The sequence below is a fragment of the Melanostigma gelatinosum genome (assembly GCF_949748355.1).
Source record: "Melanostigma gelatinosum genome assembly, chromosome: 4".
Taxonomy (NCBI): Eukaryota; Metazoa; Chordata; class Actinopteri; order Perciformes; family Zoarcidae; genus Melanostigma; species Melanostigma gelatinosum.
Window position 1 is genome coordinate 15,957,441 of NC_136637.1, and position 20,102 is coordinate 15,977,542.

Genomic DNA, 20,102 nt, shown 5'->3' on the forward strand with positions numbered 1-20,102 from the left:
TGTTGAGTGGGTGCAGTATAACACATGAAGAAATGAGGTACTAGGACAATTATGCTAAATTGAGGGACAGAAAAACATCACATGTAACTTCTTAAATCTTTTACCCTATTACTGTTGTTAACGTAATCACTCAAATATGACTGTAGTAGTCACAACCAGATACCTTCTGTGTCTCTTAATATTATAGGAACATTATGCAGTGCTTGAAATGATGACATTTAAAATACAGTTTGAGTATAATTGTTGTTGTTAAAACCGGCAATACCAGATCATTCTCCTCTCTTTCTTTCTTTACCCAGAGAAATGTGTCAGTTTTATGGCATACACTATCTGCCCTCCGTGGACACAGTAATGAACTCAATGCTAAATGTGCTTCTCTCATCTCTTATTCACAAGGAAAATAAATGGTCACGGCTATTGTTGGGACAAAAAACTAAACTTGAAGTTGGAGGAGAGACTTGTTTTATCTTTAAAATGACATCAGACCATGTCTCTCTCAGGCTTTTTCGTCCAGTATGTCAATCTGTCCGTCAAATATAATTGAATCCGAGAGTGTTGGATCTTCTAGCAAACTTAAACTTCACAGCTCTGAAATCATGTTATCTGTACTTGTGATGAAAGTTCACATTACTAGTATCTTGAAAGAGAAAAATGTTTTTGTATTGATATTAAATTGTTACTTCAAGGCACAGAACATCAATGATAGCATATCAGAGTGTTTATTGCCATTCAGTCTCCAGTGTATATTTGAATGCACGTACCTTCATGACAGAAGGATCCAGTGTAGGCTGACTGGTCACAGTTGCAGGAGAAACCATTAACTCTCTCCACACAGCGACCCTGGTTCTGGCAGAGCAAGCCGTAGCTGCTGCAGTGGCCCGGGCATCCAGGCCTGACACCTGGGGTGATCTTCGCCCTCTCCTCCAGGTCCAGAGTCACACCATTCAGCTGCAGGGAGCGGATGCAGCCAAGAAAGCCCTTCTGTCTCGAGGCGGTGCCTCCTGCAAACAAAAACAGATACTGTACACACTACACACAACTACTAGCACACTGTGTCCATTACCTCAGATTGGACTGACACCAAGTAACCCAATCAGAGCTTAAAACCTGCCCAATAGTCATATGTTCAAAAGCATCTCAGCTATATGCCTCTTATAATCAAGCCAACCCAAATCAAAGGTAACAATTGTCAAAAGAAAACCATCTCCACCAAGTCCTTTAGATCATTTTGCATACAACCCAAAAAGTATTCACTTATATGGAGAGATGTACCTTTAATTACATTTCTATTGTGAAGCTCACTTAACAATGACAACCTGACAATTAGCATTCTAATATAACAACCTCACACTGTTCACAGAGTTTAGACTTGGACAAATTACAATTCTCCCTGCGTTCAAAGCTGGCAGCGTCTTTATTTTACATCCACGCATTACAGTTGTTATTGTTCTTGGCAAATGGAGTTGGCAGGGTATTACTCTCACAGTTTGAGTCTGGCGGAACCTCTGCGCCTCTAGTTTCCATCTGCAGCAACAGTTATTAAACACAAAAAGCACACTAAGAGCAGAAATAGCGGGAAATTGAAGTAATACTTTCTGTTGGCTCAATAAAGAAACATTTGGTTCTGCTGAATCAAAGAAACATGCACGGTGAACTTTTATTAAATGATGATTTAACCAGGAAGACCTGAACTGGAAAGATGGTAGAAAAGACTGGTTGGGACTGCACAAAACGATCAACGTTTTAGTGCACTTTGGCCAAAAGACCAATAACATACTTGTGAGGGACAGAAACTTTGACAGAGGGAGAGAAACAAAGGACAGGAACTGCCAGAGAAAGAAGTCCTGCAGGACTCAAAAAAAGACCCTGTTAGGATGTCGGCCCCTAAAGCAGCTTTTGAGGCTCACCTCATGGTGTTACAACACCAAAGGGGTCTTGTTTTGCAAAAGAGCTGCAGTGTTTCATTAACATACTCTGGGAATAGAGTATTTTAGTCAAGTGAAATGAATGTAAACATGTGCTTGTGTAAAGGTAAAAGGGAGGTCAATTAAAATGTACTTTGAGTAAACATTACTGTGGCTACATACCTCAAAAAAAGAATAATTAAAGAACACCTTTAGGCTACAAAAGTGCAATAAAATGTCAACCTATACACGAGCGGAACAACATCCACCGTTCGCAAGTATGAACCGCACCACATAACCCTTATGGCCAAACCCTTTAATCCTGAGCACACAATTGATTATAAATTATAAAAGTCATTCCCCGAAACACTCCGACACACTAACACTCCACCAGTAAATGTATACAGATAGATGTATGTTTTCCAGATGATCAGATGAGGTCAGATTTAGTCTTCTCAGGAGCTCTGACCTCCTGCAACAATTTATCCTGTTTCTTTGTTGTCATAAACACAGATATTTGCTCACAACCAACACAGACACAAATACAATAACGTATTTATATGAGTATTATCTTAAATATAGATCATACAAGGATGTTTGTTACAGTGTGTACACAAAATGAATAGCTTCCTATGGCAAGAAATAAAGTTGAACAACTTTGTGTCGTATAAATTTAACCGAAGCAATATTACGGTTTAGTAATTTAAAATATGGAATAATCTGTCTTACAAATCAATTTTATATATTACAAATAGGACACACTATTGATGGCGGTATAGTAGTCTCTGCAGTGTAGCGATTTATGATTTCACAGATAAGAGGCTGCTAACATTATGGATTAACAATAACAACTTCCGGAGCACATGGCCCTTCACTTTCCAAAACAAGTGAAGGAGAGACACCCAGCTGCACATTGCTTTGCAGCGAATCAAGTATTTGTCAAACACAAACACAAACTTTCGATCCCACAGTCTATTTCATAATCCCATCACATTTCCATTCAAACATATGAATATCTTTGCATCGCAGGTAAACACCAACCCGGGCAGCAATAACCAGGAGAAAGACATGATCACTTCTTTCTGGCTGTTCAGGATGGATTATTATCTTATTGTTGCCAGTCAATCAATGCCCGCCTCCTTCTCTCTGCATCTCTCCAATCTCATCCTTAGTTGTTGTTTGCTTGTCTCTTCAGAATGCTTGTTTACAAATGAACGAATATCCAGAGTATTTGCTCGAAGATAAAGCCTGCAATGAATGTAAGTTGGATTTGCATCCACTCAAACACAGTTAGACAGATAACGATGAGGGGGTAAACAGAATTATGAATCTGTCTGTGGAAGAGATGAATTGAAAACACTTTAAGCTGATGAAGTTGAGAGGAACAGAGAAAGAGAGAAAAGTGGAATTGTTCAAAAGTTGACCCAAAATGTACAACCCTGTTTCAAAATGATGTTCCTATACAACTAAACTGCATTCTCAATTCAGAAACGTAAATTGAAACAAAACAAAAATGCAACAAAACGACTTGGTTTGTTAAGACATCATGGTTTGGCTTAAGATAAGTAGGCCAATGTTTGATACCTTCTAAGTTACAGACATAAATTGAAAAAGGTCAATCATGACTTTTGGTTTCCTGGGTAAACGTACTGTGTTTATTTGACCCGCCCGTCCATCCCGACCTTCTACCTACACGGAGCCTGTTATGGCTTATTGTTTTGTGCCATAGAGCTCCATTATTGTACACTGTCCTGCTTCCAGAAATAGTCACTAGTGCACCACATCTTTGTAAAGCTTTATATCACCACGACTTGGAGGCAAGTGTCTCAAACAAGGTAGAAAAGAAAAGTAATGAGAGGTGCCAAAGTCTATAGCGCTTCTTACACAAAGATTCCTCAACACTTCCATAAAGAAGATCTGCCTTTATCCAACTCCAGCTGCCCATGTGGGACTTCTGTGGTGCAGAGTACAACATTGATCCCATAATGCGGTTTAATATGAACTGAATGGAAAAGAGGGCAGACATAGCAGAATTTAATTTGTAAAATAAAGTCCACCAAGGTTAAACTGATCTGAATAGCTGTCTGCTTGTTGTTGAGACAAAAAAGACTAATCTCCTGGATTCCTCCACTCAGCGAATGCAATGTGCATGTGTTGCTGTAGTCGCTGTCACAGATAAGAAAAGAGAAGACACGACAGCAATTGTCACTTGCACTCAGCTGCTAATGAGATTACTGTTCAAACACCATAAATGACTCTCTCCCCCTAATGCGTAATCTCAATCCTTACTATAACCTTAAACTCACCCCGACTCCCTTTAACATAAAATCCAAATCCTAACACGAATAAACCTTTTCAGTTCTCTCACTTTGCAATTTTCTTACATTTCTAAGGCATTGGGAACACACACACACACACACACACACACACACACACACACACACACACACACACACACACACACACACACACACACACACACACACACACACACACACACACACACACACACACACACACACACACACACACACACACACACACACACACTCTCCCTCCTGCCCCTCACCTATGAATAACTGGCTGTTGAGCTGCAGATGACTGTGTCCGTCAGCAGGAGCCTCTTGCGTGGCGGCAGGGAACTCGTCCACACGTAGCGACGCTTCCTTTACATTCCGCTCGGCTCGTATACTGTGCCACCGGTTGTCGTTCAGCTGGACGCTCGTCTCCACTCGAACCTCCAGCGGCCCGTTTCCCACGTCGAAAGAGAAGACGACCTCTGAAGCAGCTGGAGAGGAGGGTGTTGGTCGGCCCAGTTTCAGCAGTTAAAGAAGGAGCAACAAATGAAATTGGTAAAAGAGAGAGATTGTTGCACACATAGACTGTTTATTAAGGAGCATTTGGATGCCTGGGTGACAGTCACACCAGCAAAGTGAGTTTGACGTGTTCCCGCCAAATTCTACCAGGCTGATTAACAAACATTCCCTGACACTTTTAGATAACTGTGTCCTCTGATGAGTGAGACATTGCAAACCCCTCATGTTTCCCAGCTCCGTCTTTGCACAGAGAATAACACACTTTAAACGATCCATCATGGCAGTGTGTGTAATGGTGTTGACACTCTTAAAACTGTAGTGTGTTGTGTAGGTTCTGTTTATTTATTCATATATGATCAAAATGAATTTGCTGAATTTTCTGACGTTCTAAGTGAAAATGTGTGAAATCCATTCAACCAATGAGGAACTATGGCAGAAGTATGAAGACCCTATTCTGTCAATTATTCTTACACAGTTAAGTATGTGGGTGGAATAGGAAGAGGGAGGGGAATTACATTCTTTAATAGTTTAAACATGATCTTAACATAAGGAGCTTTAAGAATTTATTCAGAAATATTATTGTTTTCTAACCATTTACTATTTATTGTAAAAATGCTTCAGACAAAAATGTGGATTCTTTTTTTCTAACACACTGTTACATTTTACTAGACTGTGTCATCTTTCAATGAACCCATTAGTGAGTCGTGTTCCTCCATCACAATATGTTGGCGGAAGTTTGAAGTCACTTCCTCCCATCAGACCATCTGCTGGCAGGATGGACAGACAGCTGGACACAGATCTGAGATGATCCAGAGACCAGTCCAAGGCTCGACAGAAAGGCTGCAGCTACAGACTCACATCTGTTCGTTTCTCTGTGTGATTGTGCCAGCACTGCTGAAACCAAGCCTGAGCACCAGCCAGAGATCATGCAGTTGTGTGGTATCAACCGTGTCTATAGCTATTACCTTCTTCAGTCTAGCTCTGCATAGTCGGCATAACAAGCAGCATTCTTTGCAATATTTGAAATCACATCTAACGACAATTTCCACATCCAGTGCGGATTTTGTAGGCTCACTGTGAATGACAAGTGTGTCATCTGGCTATGATTTGCTTAATATTCTCAATTGGAACTAGTTGCCTTGCAAATTTATGACTGAAATATCTAAACAAATATTGGACAGATTGTTTTGAAATGTTTGGATGAATAATGACACCCTGACTTTTCCTGTAGCGCCACAAACAGGTTTACATCTGTGGTTTTGAGTTCGACATCTCCACAACTATGGGTGGATTGTACTTTGTAACTTTAGTGATCCCATAACGTTTCATCTAGCGTCATCATGAGATAAAAACTTATATTTGTCCAATACTTTGATTTATGACTAAATACCTGCAAAGTTGTGCCTAAGTACAGCCTCAGCGAGCCGATAACTGCAATAATAATAATAAGTGGTCGTAAGCTTCACTGTTCTCCACTTTGTTCAGAAGTGGAAGAAATAGATCTTTTACTAAATTAAAAGTAGCAATACCAGAAACACTCCATAACAAGTAAAAGTACAAATGTTGTACCTTTACTAAAGTAAAGGTTGTTGATTATATGTTGCATTATTCATTTGAATCTGCAAAGCAATAGTAGTAGAGTAAAAGTTCAACACAGTATTTGCCTCTGAAATGCAGTAGAGTCAAAGAAAAGTCATCAAATATAAATACTCAAGTAAAGTACAAGGGCCACAAAATTGTACTTAGCTACAGTTATTGAGTGAATGAACTTTACAACCTTGACTTTGCTGATACATCACATAAAAAAATAACATTCAACTTTTGTAGCAGAAAGCAATTTTAAGACATGAGAATGTACCATATGTCATCTAGTGGACACAAATCCAATGCAGTGCACTTTCTTATTAAAGTAGGTTGTAAGTATGTGCCATCACGGTGGGACTGAAACACCAAACCTAATGTAGGTTAGCATGCTTAAGTCATTAATCTCCACAGCTCTATTAGGTTAACAACTTAACCTATAATGAAGAGAGGTGAGGATGAAGGCCACATGGAGTCCGTTCACCCATCACAACACTGCCAGCATGCCTACACTCCACATTTCGGGGTGAAGTTATCAGAGAGGTGAGATCTGTGCCTGAACACAACATCATCATCATCATCCCTCATGAATGACACAGACAGTGGAGGTAAAGCTGTACCACTGTGGGATTGTGGAACCAGTTGATAGAACAATCCAGAGACTTCATTGAGAGGCTGCTCTCTGGCCCAGCTCCAGTCATGTTACTCTGACAGCAGTAATAACGACACAGAGTCTTAAGGAACACCAGCTGTTATAATCATAATATTGATAACAGTAATAGAGCTGCAGTGAGATAAGAGATGCGTGTCACTGTAACAACGCCAGGGTTTCCCTAACGAGGAGGGTTACCATTTGTCTTGTGTCGTGTGTGTGTGTGTGTAATTCCCACAGATCACTTGTCACACTGGATTACATGCAACAGACTTCTTTTTCAACTTACACAAAACTAAAGCATCCCTTCCTCTGCAGCAGAATCATTTATGATTACGCTATGAAAAACATTAATTCTAGGTCTCAGCCTTTCCTGATCTGACGCAACTATCAGCAGGACATCATTTAAAAGTGCCTTTCAAAACTTCAAAAAAGAAATAAACCCAATTTCTGTTCTTTTCTATTGTTAAAGCTTGGAAAGGTTCAGGTACAGATCATGACTTTGGTGCAAATAAGTACCGTACTTTGTTCGGGAAACATTATGGTTTGTATTGCATTGTCATGGTTAAAAAGAAACCAACTCTGACTTTCAGTAGAAAACAGGAAATAAACAGCGCTCCCCTGTGTCAAAATCAACATAATGTTGAGCCATCCAGGTAATCTATCCAAGGATTCGATCTTGAAATTACATCGACTCACTTTCCCAAAATGAAAAATCTAATCCATGAATATGCTTTTTTTTTCATTTCAAAAGTCCAACTGACACAAATGCCACACATTGTCTCCTGCTTCCACAATGGGATGTCACAAAGTCATGCTTGTATGTGCACACCTTAAACTAAGAATTCAGGTGAGCACAGAGAAGCTTTCCCCTTTCAGCTGATGACAGTAAAAACAGAGGAACTTTAACATCAGCATGCCATTGTTGGTTGTTGCTCTCTTTTAACTTGAGAGTCTCCCACTACCAGGTATTTAGAAGAAAACTGATAATGACGCAGAACATTGTTTAGATTACACTTACAGCTGAGTTCGATCCGGATGAAGTCCTTGATGCCAAGATTTTCCAAGAAGACCCCGGAGGAGGACTTTGTCTTGAACAGGAAAGCAATGTCTGCATTCAGCTCTCCGTGGAAGGTGGGAAAGTGAAGGTAAGATGTCTCCTTGTCAAAAAACGCAGCGTTCCAGAAGTTCTCTGAAAGTGTCAAACAAAGTGCTTAAATGCTTCATATGCTTACTCTTTTGTTTCCTAAAAAGGGGGTACATTTATGTTTACTTTTTCAAAAAGTTGACATATCAGTCTGGAACGCAGCTTATTTAAAAGAAATCTCATTATGATGGCTGTATAATGTAAAATCGTGTAGTAAACAAATACACCAACTGTAATTAGCCGACAACAAAGTCATAACTCCAACAACGCTATCTCATTTATGTTGATTTATCTCGCATGGTGCTTATTTATTCATTAATTTACTCATTAAACTGAAGGCTGAAATTAGAGGCAATTAAAACAACGTAAAATGAATCACTTCGATTCGTTTTATTAAATAGCTTTTCACTAGAGGTTGTTATTAAAGAGAACAAAGTAAGTCATATTTCAGTTGCCGGTCTGCTAATTAGCTTGTGTAATTGGCCTATTAACCAATTGTCCATTAAGAAGTTAAATGGCAGGGGGAAGATTGGATACAGTTATTCAAGTAGTTCAGTTCACACAAGAGTTCAACAATGGGCAACTGGGGCTAAGTCGAGAGCAGGGCCGTCTGTCAGAGGATCGGCAGTTCGATCCCCGGCTCTGGCTCCGCTAGTTGAATGTAGATGTGTCCTTGAGCAAGACACTTAACCCCCCAAAGAAATTGCTGTGTGTGTAGAAATGTGATAGAATCTGAATTGTAAGTCGCTTTGGATGAAAGCGTCTGCTAAATGACTGTAATGTAACGTAACATGTTCTCACCTCCAAATCATCAAATAAGACCGCATGGTCAGTAGCTCTCAGCTTCAAACTATGACGCTCTAGTTACCTTTTAGCATCAGTTTTGGACCTGTCGGTAAGAATGGTCTCTACAGCTGAATAAAACCGATTCATTGAATAATTTCAAATTCCATAAAAACACTATTGTCAACGAAGGGTTAACATTGGCACCAACTTCTTGTCAAACAATAACCAGTAACTGAAATGGACTTACTGTCTCCATGACAGCGTAGGGGTCCCACCCTGTAGGCAGCCTCTGACCCCGCCCGCTGAATGTCACCCAGCACCAGAGACCTGACTGGGAGGCTCCCCTTATGGGCGAGTAGACCCGAGTCATCAGCCCTGTAGGAGAAGGAGGATGAAAAGGACGAGGAGCAACATAAAAAAGACAAAAAGGAGGGGGCATTTTAAGCATAGCCTATTCAATCAATTAAGCATAGTAACACATTTCTGCCCTGCTAAAGGTACTTCTTCCGCTTTTAACAGAATTTGTTTGTGTTTCCATTTGTCTTAGTTGAAAAAACGTAGCTGTCATTTCTGTGTAAGTGTGTTTGTGCACTGCCAAGGAAGTAGTTGTTACAATTACAATGTAAAACATGTGCCCACCTGAACTCAAATCAAACCGTTTTAGAGGGAGTGGGACACAATGTAACACTTGAGCTCTTGACTGTCTTCATTTGTTCATTGAGGTTCACAAGTAGACAATCAACTGAAGACATTTCAGCTGACACAACATGTCTCAGCAGCCGTTTGGTGGAGCAATTCATCTGCACATTCATCGCCACCATTCACTCTCTCAGCTTTGTGGTGTTTCAAATTTTGCTTTGCTGCTGAGAAAATTTTGTCAAAAAATAATTATAGGACTGTGGGCCCACACAGCGCCAGCAAATGTGATGAGAGATTGACGGCAGATAAAGTCTATAAGAATAAAGTAAAAGTCGCACAGAATTAGGCAGTGAGATACTAGAGAGAAGGACCTTTGGCTATGCAGACAGTTGCAAGATTGGTTTCAATATGGGAAAATGAGTCGAACTGCAAAATTGGTTCCAGGATTGGGGAAGGTGACCTAAATACAGAATTGCTTACAGCATGGATAAAATGATTTAAATACAGGATTGGATAAAACATGGAGGGATGCTTGAATATCATGGGATTAATCCTGGATGTCTCATGGCTCTTTTCTGTCCAGTACGGCAGGATGCGATGGAGGTAAACACTGACTTGTTAATCAATGACTTAATTGGAGCAGTAGGACAGATTCCACTCAATCATTGACTCTAATGAGTAAAACGTTTCCTTTCAAAGACAATCTTACGTTGTTTTATACCTGTCTTTAAAATTAACATTAAAATATTTCCTTTTATAGCTGGTCCATCCAAATCATTGTCTTGATAACATTACATTTCATATTACAATAACATTTTTAATTATTTACTGTTACCAGCTGTAATTACACACAGTGTTGCTTTAAGCTAAATGGTTACATCAGCATTCTAACATGCTCACAATGATAATACTAACATGCTGATGTTAAGCAATTATACTGTTAACTATGTTTACCATCTTCATTTAGCATATTAGCATGCTAACATTTGGTATAACAAAGTACAGGGGCTGTTGGGGATGTCATTGGTATTGCAGGTATTTGTTCATAAACCAAAGTATCACAGTATCAAAGTATTGACCCAATATTTTTGGATAACACTAAAGTCAATAAGATTCATCCTCTGGGTAAATGGATGTATGTACAAAATGTCATTAATGTCACAACCAATATTTAATGGCAATCCATCAAATAGTTGAGTATGGACCAAATTGAAGCTAGCATGGCTAATCAATAAGCTATCAATACTTGTCAATGTATGTTAAAGTGCAGGTAACCATAGAATCCACACCTCACTCTACATTACCAGTTAACTCATTGGTTAAACTAACCGAAACATGGGCTAACCTGGAATAAATGAATACAACTTTGACAACATAGCCTCCATTATTTTCCTTTTGAGCAATAGTGCACTCCAAAGTGTCGCAATATAGGAAACAACTCTGTAAAGTGCACATTGCCTCATGTTATTGTGAGGAAACCCTATATGTTGTATGCATTGGGTACTCTGTAAGACAGCTGATCATGCATTATTGCTTACTTTATTTTGAAAATCAAAAGGTCAGATTCTAAAGATTGTTTTCATCAAGATAAGATAAAACCTTTTTTTGTCCCTTCACGTGGAAATTTGTCTTGCATCACAAAACGTCCTAACTTTTTCTAACTCACACAATAAGGTACAGTACCATTGGTCGTAGTCAGCGTCACAGTTGCAGTAGTGATTTGAATCCAGACAGTTGTCCTGCAGACCACAGGCACACTGCCGGCTGCCCGGCAGAGCCCCGCCCCAGTACGTCTGGATCTCACCTGGATCTGGACCTCCCACCCACCAGGTGAATGGAGCACCCTCTGAAACACACACACACACACACAAATATACACCATTACTACAAATCCTCAGTCGGCAACGTCGCTTACGTCACTTGCTCTGACCGAATACAAAACATTTGGCATATAATGCATTCTGTGTTTGGCAGAAATGTCGGTGCCAACATTGTTTTCCGAGCAACTGGGCTGATAAAGATAGACACACACACACAAACACACACAAAGCACACACAAAACAAGCACTAATTTGCAATAGCTGTGACCATGTACGCACATGTGTGCACACGCTCCTGCGCTGACATGGTCACAGCCATTGCAAATTCGTGCTTGTTTTGCTAATTTGATGAAAGATGAATTTCACATGAATCCACAAAGAGGTAAGACAATGACTCCTACAGCTGACATTTGAATGAAAAGTGTTTCCAACTGAGAATTCTCACTCATCTATGTTCTCATAACAACACATTTTGTTGATGCATCTGCTTAAGTCAGCACTCTTGCAAATTGATTTGCAAATCAAATGGGACACAGAAACATCTTTCTGTCAATTTCCTTCCCCTTCCCCCTTTATTTGTCGTCTTCCATCTGGCTGTCACCAGTAACAACACCCATTCATTTAGGATTTCAACACAAACCACTACACTTGTCTCTCTTACAGCCTTGCACAGCCTTGGACAGAACATGGGCAGCTACTTTTGAAGACATCTCTCCCTAACATGTATTCTGATGCTTTGTAGTGATACTCAATGATGGTTCACAGATGACAAGATGGGCATCTTTCTTCAGAGCAGTTTGAAACTCAATTTCCATTTTCCCTTTTAGATGAGTAAAGGTGTAATATTTATAGTCTTCTGGCAAGAAAACCAACAAAGACCAGTAAAAATGCACCTCTTTTGAACCTGACCACTAAAAAACACAAAGAACCCACAAACAACAGCAGTTGATGTTTACTTGAGAAATCAAGTTGTGGTGCTGATAAACCTTTAGCTGCTGCAGTCAAGTGAAGAGGAGAAAATGAATATTTTAGATTTAATTCATGTTTTAATTATGTTCTAAATTAACTAAATCAGCAATTTACATCACCCCTTTCTTGTTCTAGATATAGATCCCTCAGATACAGAAATCTGGCTTTGCAAAGACCTGCTTTTGAACCTACCATTCCCATTTTAACAACACCACGCCATCCTCCTCCATCTTTAAACACACTCAAACTTACGAAATGCAACAAAACAACATAAACAACGCCAATAAAACATACACATCTCACAGTTCTCCAAAGTATCCCATCTCAATAACTCAGACACACAGAAAACATCAGTGGGCATAAGTCTTACCGGGTGTGTTGAGGATGCGGGACTTCCTGCAGTGGTAGGACAGTTCCTGCTCACAGTGCTCCGATTGGCTGATGATGGCTGCCAACTGCTCCTCTTCAGAAGCGTAGTCAAAGTGGGCTGAATGTTGGTTTCTCTCAGGGGACGAATACACTCTTGTCAGTTCTGTGTTATTGTGCTGGATCACCATCCATGCCATGTCCTCTGGTGGACAGACAAAAAGAGACAGACAGACAGATGGAGAGAAATAGATGAATAAATATACTAATGTATTGTGTGTGTGTTCAAGTGTGACGATGTGTGTCTTTGTTTGTTACCTGTCATGTTACAGTAGATGAGCTGGGGTTTGATTGGTCCACTGCCGTCCACGTCTATGTGATAATGTCCTGATGTGTTGCCTTTGTGTTTGTACGCCTCACATGACTTTTCATATCTCGCTGTGAAAGAAAGAGCACCAAAAGCATATTAACAATACTACATCTTCTGGCAATCAGATTTGAGAGGAAACATTGCCCCTATCAACTCATACACGCAAAGTTCAAGACTACTACACTTCCATCTGCTTTACTGGCTCCATTTCAGACAGAGCTGCTCATGATAAAGAAATAGATAATTTAGTGCAAATGGTTATAAAGTTAGAAACTTGAGGGAGCTCTGAAAGACTCCAAGCAGCAATAAGGAGTCTGCTTGGAGAACTACCCATGAAGATAACTGTACCAGAGCTGCAATGACATATGGAGAAGTTGGAGTGGTGGAAGGAGTTGCAACAACAATCAGTTGAGTGGGACTTCAGTGCTTGGCCTAAACAAACATTATGCTTTAGATGTCAAACATGTCTGAATCAGGTGTCATGTCCCTCTGAAATAGTTAAGAAAGTTATAATTCAATTTGTGCAGAACAAGATAGACAATATCCAAATCTGTTATAATTTTACCTGATCACCAAAAACAATAAAACACCATGTCATATATTGTAATTGTCCTCTCACCAAAATATGCCAACAATAAAGATAATTTTGCTTATTTATAATAGATTTGAGTTTATTGTCATACATAACCAGTAGGCAAATAATCAAAAATAGCTTCTGATAAAAACTGCAAATGATTAACATAATCTGAGGAAAGCTACCTTATAGGTGAAAAGCATTCATATAATGCCCTCTGGTTACACACACACACACATTAGAAAATAGTGCAGGAAAGAAAAGGTCAGCGCATTTTAAACATGCGTTTTTTCTTTATCTCATGTCAGTGAAGTTCTTCAGACCGTTCCCCGAAACAGCTCAAGCTGATCATACCACCAGAGTGTAAAAAGATTCAATCACAATTTGGCAGTGTAATCAAAGCCTGAATCGCTTTCATTTCTAATTTGACTCACCAAAAATACTGTGGGCAGTCTCTATGTTGAAATCCATTTATGTAGAAAGAACAGTCTGCCTTAGGACTCACTCTGCTCTTTTGCTCCTATCCTCACCCTCCTTATCTTTCTCTCTGTATGACTTCTTCCACTCATTTCTTTTTTTTGCTTTCATCTTTCTATCTTCTCTCCTTTCCATATGGCCAGGGAGTTAAAATAATGTTGCGGTTTGTTTCCGAGACTAACAAGAAGTCTTTCATTCTAGTTCAAATGTTCTGACAGCAATATTTAGAACTGGTTATAACAAAAAAACATCATATTATAGTTGCTTTCAAGACTAAATATAAAAACCCACACTTTTAAAAACTATCTCAAAGAAACTTTCAATAAAGAAACCCAGGGTTCTGTCCCCAGAATTAAAGAAGGGTTCAATCTTAGATTTGTACAGAAAAATAGTACCGTAGTTCATGTTTAAGCGGAGGAAAGCTACGGCACTGTCTCTATTTACATATAAACGAGAATTAATGTCTCTGTATCTATGTGCATGTGTGTGTCATTACTATTGTTTGCCAATACTGTTGATCTGTAAGTGTTTGAGAACATATTAATGAATGGCCTGTAAACCTCATATACCTCTAAAATCAAATCACTAAACAAGTAGCCTTGACGTGTGCAGTTTGAAATAGACGAGCGTTAAAATTGTGGCTTTCATCTTCATCAGCAGGCCAGTGTTCTTTCTTCAGTTGCCTCGCAGTGGAAAAAAGCGAGACTTTATTTCTGTATTAAGTATTATCAATAAGGCTATTTTTGTTAAGAAGCAGCACATTCTATTTGAAGCAAACTTATCCACAAGCTTGTTTCATTCATTTTATATTAAAAGCATATTTAATGAGATTTAAACAGTATCTGATGAGGGAAAATGCAACAGAAGTGCAACGGAAGTGTTCAGAGATGCTTTCGGCATTGTTTAGATGCTGAGTCACAGAACTGCAGCAGTTAGAAATTAGGAGCAAAATATTGTCATCGCAAAACTGACCTTTAATCAAATCAGCCTGTTCTGCGAAAAAAAAGGGGTTTTCACTTGAGATTTTTTGAGACACATGAGTGATTGCTTCTATGTCTTTATTCATTGTTTATGCTCCCAAATATGGGGAATTGCGTTACCCTGTGTTTGTTTGATTTCAAATAGAAGATGTCTGTGACCAAATGATACAGTTTGAGGGACGGGTGTTGAACCTCTGCCTCATCACTTTAGACTGGGCTAGAGTTGCGCACACATACATACATGTATCAAACAAATATGCAAACACATGTAAAATGAACAAATCAAATAATATAGTGTGCCATCTGCAGGTGTGAGGAAGCAAAGCTTTTAAGCGTTTCAAATTAAATGAAAATTGAATTTACTCAGTATAATAAAGTACCAACAATCTGTTTAGTCTATTCCCGATTGAACACAGCTAATTAAAGTTCTGAAACTATGGAGTTGGGAAAAAAACAGGAAAGTAATTTAAGTGTTAGGGGACATGAGGTCTCACTGTCATTAAAGCAGAAGCAATGAGAACATTGCTGGAGTGCTGTATTAATCATATTTTCTACTAATTGAAGACTTCCTTCACAATGTGTTAGAGTTTCTCCATCTTTGATATGAAACATTGCACATAAAGTCAATAGTTTCCAATATTGACTTTTGCTTTTTCAGTTATCCAAGACACAAAAATCTTAAAACCACAAAAAAATTATAGTAATAGGGGTGAAATATGTTCAAGTGTTTTGTATAAGAAAAACACAATAGCTCATGAAATAAATAGTATTTCACTAACATAAGCCTCTACTACCCAACACATGCATCATAATAACTTGATGGTGATAATGCCCTTACAGCATAATGACAGATAATAAAATAATTTAAAAGTATTGACCACATTTCAAGACTTTAATAACTTCCATTCTCATCGTTATAGTTTAGGCATCAAGCATTTCAAAGACCTGCAGATGCCCTGTTGCTGGTTGCTTACAGCTGTGGCAGGTGGCTCCTCTGTAGCCGCTGTTGGAGCAGTTACAGTGGAAGGTGCTCCACGACTGAGTGCATCTACCTCCATGTTCACAGTGACTGGGGGAGCACCTGAGAGACAGACAGAGATACAGAGAGAGAGAGATACAGAGAGAGAGAGATACAGAGAGAGAGAGAGAGATACAGAGAGAGAGAGAGAGAGAGAGAGAGAGAGAGAGAGAGAGAGAGAGAGAGAGAGAGAGAGATAGAGAGAGAGCGAGAGAGAGAGAGAACCTTAGTGTCTGTTAAAACTTAAAAATAAGGGATTTTGGTATGAAAAGGAACAACAGGCATTCAGCACATTTGTCTATTCAGAAAACTTTTTTTCAAGACCATGTTTTGTTCCTTAATTTCTAATCTACTGAGTTGCTCCTTAATTAAATGTAGACAGGACATTTTTCTCAACAGCCTCTGATCAAACTGTTTTGTATTTGTGGTTGAAGTGGTGCTATTAGAGGTGAGGGGAGGTAATTTGCTGTTGAGGGCCTATAACATTAAGAAGTCAGCTGCAAAACAGTTCCAAGTGCAATTGAATTAACTCTAGTTGAGTACTAATAAGCTAATTCCAATAAGGAGGTATCTCATTTAGAGTGAACAATAATTTATCACATGGTGCACAAAAGAAGAATAGTGTGAAGAGTCCTTGGCGAATAGACCTCATCGTGACACAGTATATTAAAGGGGGTCGTGATGCCGTGGTTAGTTCAGGAATATTCCCCCCTGGATGAGCACAGCCTGAGCCAAGCCCCGCTTTCCCTTTCTGATTCGGTTTGCCAAAACCTCCCTGAGGCCAAATTAAAGTCCTTCACTATTGTCTCTCCAAACTCCAAACTCGCACACCCGTTTTTTTTTTTTGCCTTGGCAACCGCTGCCGCTCTTCTGGCCAACCGGGACCTGTCTGCTATTTCCAGAGACCCGTGGACTAGCCAAGCCAAGACTTTGCATCTGTCAGGAACCTGACAGAAGCAAAGAGGGTCAGAATTACTGCCTTCTGACAGCTTCATCGATCTCGCTTCAAAACACATTCTCATACAGTGAGGAGAGAGGTCGGCAGGAGGGAGTACTAAGTTCAGTGATTTCAAAGCCTTGGACAGCAAGTGTGTCCTAAAGGTGTCAGTATACTTCAAACAAGTGCTTGTTCAAACAATGTCTGACACACCCTCCCCCAACACTTTTCACATGTCAGATTTTGGAGCCGTGTCCAAAAATGTTATACTTTTCCAAAAGTGTAATACCCGAAAAATAAACTGCTGTCTTGTTTTTTTCATTCGCGACACAATTTCCGTGACTTTTAGTATTTACAGCCGAGTGCAACTCCATGAATGGCACCAGCGAGCGAAAAAATGGTGCGCCGTTATCCCCACTAGCATGATTCACTGATTCACTGTGTCAGACCTTTTGCCCTGAGTTTACAAATGCAGTAAACTCTGAAATGAGAGACCACTGCAGCGCTCTCCAAGATCCTGAACCCTTAGTCAGCAGCAAGAGAGCCGTCTAAGGTACTGCCTTCCGTCCATGACAGCCACTGGGACAGTCCAACCAGTGAGCGCCATTTATAATCCTTTATGTCGTATTGGTGGTTTGAATAAACACCGTACTAGTTGTGTTGTGGTTGCTGAGTCTTTAATACTACTCCCCAGTTTATTCCCTAGTCTGTGTTTCTCAAACTGCTCAGTTAAAGAACAAGGCTGGCGATATTCTATATTTTTGTTATTATCAACACAACGCATAAAAAAACCAAAGCCAACAGTGCATTCATCTGCCTAGTTCTCAACCAATTTGTTGCAACTGAAAATGGAAATCTTAATGAATTCATGAAGAACATATATATCTACTGAAAATGAACTACATTGGTCAAGTTTATTGTGACATAGTAGCTAAGTGGTGCAGAAAAATAAGCTATCTCAGGCTTTGGATACAGAGACAATACTTGTTAGCAGGATCAGTTCATTGTTGGTTTTGTTTTCTAACAGATAGTGTGCTTTAAATTATTATTCCCTTGTCTAGGTGTCTATTGTTGAGTCATAGATTCCCAAGTCTAGTTAAGAAGCACTGTTGACTTTAGTGGTTTTTGTGTCGTCAATAAAAGCCCCTTGAGGACGTCTACAGTTCCCTGATTCTGTATATACTTGCATTCTCAAATGACTTTAAAGAGGACAGCAACAAATAAAATACAAATTTTCCATCTGTGTATCTAATTGAGCATGGTAAAGGAGAGACCTGTCTCACTTATAATAGGATATTTTAAATGTGCAGTCCAAACCAGGGGAAAAATGCAAATAAATCACAAACTGAGTGCTTATTATTATCACTGTTTTCACAAATCCCAAATTGACTGTGGAAACCACTTCAAAACAAATCAACACACAAATCAGAAGAACATCATAAGAAAAGGTAATGATGGCAGCCCAACACACACACACACACACACACACACACACACACACACACACACACACACACACACACACAGGGTGCATGTAAACAGCAGTAAAAAAACAATTCAGACGGTGATACTAACCTGTCGATGATGCCACACATATCAATCTGCAAGTGGCTGTAGTTTCCCAGGAGCCTTTGTTGCACCTTGATGAGGTCAACGGGTTGGTTATCCACAGTGAAGAGACGCATACAGCCCTGAAACACTTTGAAGGGGTTCTTACACTCCTGACTGCGCTCCTGAACAGGGCATCCTAGGGAGGGAACGCATGACACCCAATCAGTGGTTGGTCTGCTGCTTTGTATTTTGTTTGTATGCCGTTTTCTTGGTAGGCCCATCCATAAACATGGAATTAAATCAATTTTACTTGAAAAACAACAACAGTGTCAGTATACGTCTAACTTCATCACTTCATGTGGGAAGTTACGGATGCCAGCTTTGTTACAATGTTTAAACTTCACTGTAATATTCTACAGGGGGTTAAAACACACACGCTAGCAGTGTATAACGTAGCTGCAATTAGCTCCACCTTTACCAGCTGCAACATCAAAGTGATGTACACATTAATGCAGCAATCATTATAATCCAATATTACAATATGCATTGTTCTTAAATAGACCATTCTGCATCATGGATACTTTTACTTTCATTGTTTTAAGTTTATTTTACACTTTTTTACTTTGACTTATGTCAATTTGTGAATGAATTCCTTTTACTTTTGACAAAGTATTTCTCTACTCTGTGGTATTTATACTTCTGAGTACATCTTCCACCACTGCGTCTAGCATTTGCAGATTCAATGTGTACAAGTAACTTATTACTCAAACATTGCTGCAGAATCTACTACTTTGGGTTTTGTTCTCTACCTTGTTATCTGTGTATCTGATGAGACTGATTTTTGATTCTCTGTTTACCCTCATCTAACCCATTACCGTCGGTAGACCCGAGGTGGCTGTCATATAAAACCACTCTTTGCCAGAGGGTGTGAATGAGCTCAGGATTAATGCTTGAAGTTGATCCTGGATGGTGGCAATCTGTGGCCAAATACAGCATTCCTGCTCCAGGCTCTACGTTGCTCTAATTATAGTCAGCCCATCAGGCGCAGAGTTCAATACCTCCCAGCAGAGGAGGGAGGAAGGACGAGTCACTGTTTCTTGTCACTTTGAATTTCAGGAGCTCAAAAGGAGATTTAGTTGGAGCCGCTTTCCTCATGGCAGTGATAATGACTCACGGAGGAAGTTTCCGATATGTGGTGCTTCACTTTGAGGAATAAAAAAATCGCATCACCACTTGAGTCAAACTGTATTTTTTTTGCCCTATAGAGACTGTGTTCTATAATCTTACAGTTGGACTACCAGGTGATGGTGTAGATCAGGGATTCCCAAAGTGGGGTGCGCGCACCCCTGGGGGTGCGCGAGCTGCCTCTAGGGGGTGCGCGAGAGGAAAAGTGTAATGGCGGTCTGATGGTGTAATAATATTAAATATAAAAAAAAAATGTAATTTTAATTTAAAAACTGTCAGGTGGGACATCTGAAGCTATCAGTCGTAAAAGAGGAGAGGGACAGAGAGAGA

At 39.6% G+C, this 20,102-nt stretch overlaps 1 protein-coding gene across 1 annotated transcript in view; it reads right to left on the minus strand.

Annotated features, from left to right (window-relative positions):
* Positions 1-20,102, minus strand: part of LOC306776164 (contactin-associated protein-like 4) — a gene marked incomplete at both ends in the record, with an annotated part of 77,861 nt that overhangs the window by 19,880 nt on the left and 37,879 nt on the right. Inside the window, 9 exons of the mRNA XM_079266772.1 lie at positions 762-1,001; positions 4,474-4,692; positions 7,975-8,145; positions 9,134-9,261; positions 11,209-11,371; positions 12,685-12,885; positions 12,999-13,118; positions 16,056-16,162; positions 18,612-18,783. Of these exons, the coding sequence (XP_079122898.1) occupies positions 762-1,001; positions 4,474-4,692; positions 7,975-8,145; positions 9,134-9,261; positions 11,209-11,371; positions 12,685-12,885; positions 12,999-13,118; positions 16,056-16,162; positions 18,612-18,783 (1,521 nt within the window). The remainder of the gene's footprint in view (positions 1-761; positions 1,002-4,473; positions 4,693-7,974; positions 8,146-9,133; positions 9,262-11,208; positions 11,372-12,684; positions 12,886-12,998; positions 13,119-16,055; positions 16,163-18,611; positions 18,784-20,102) is intronic.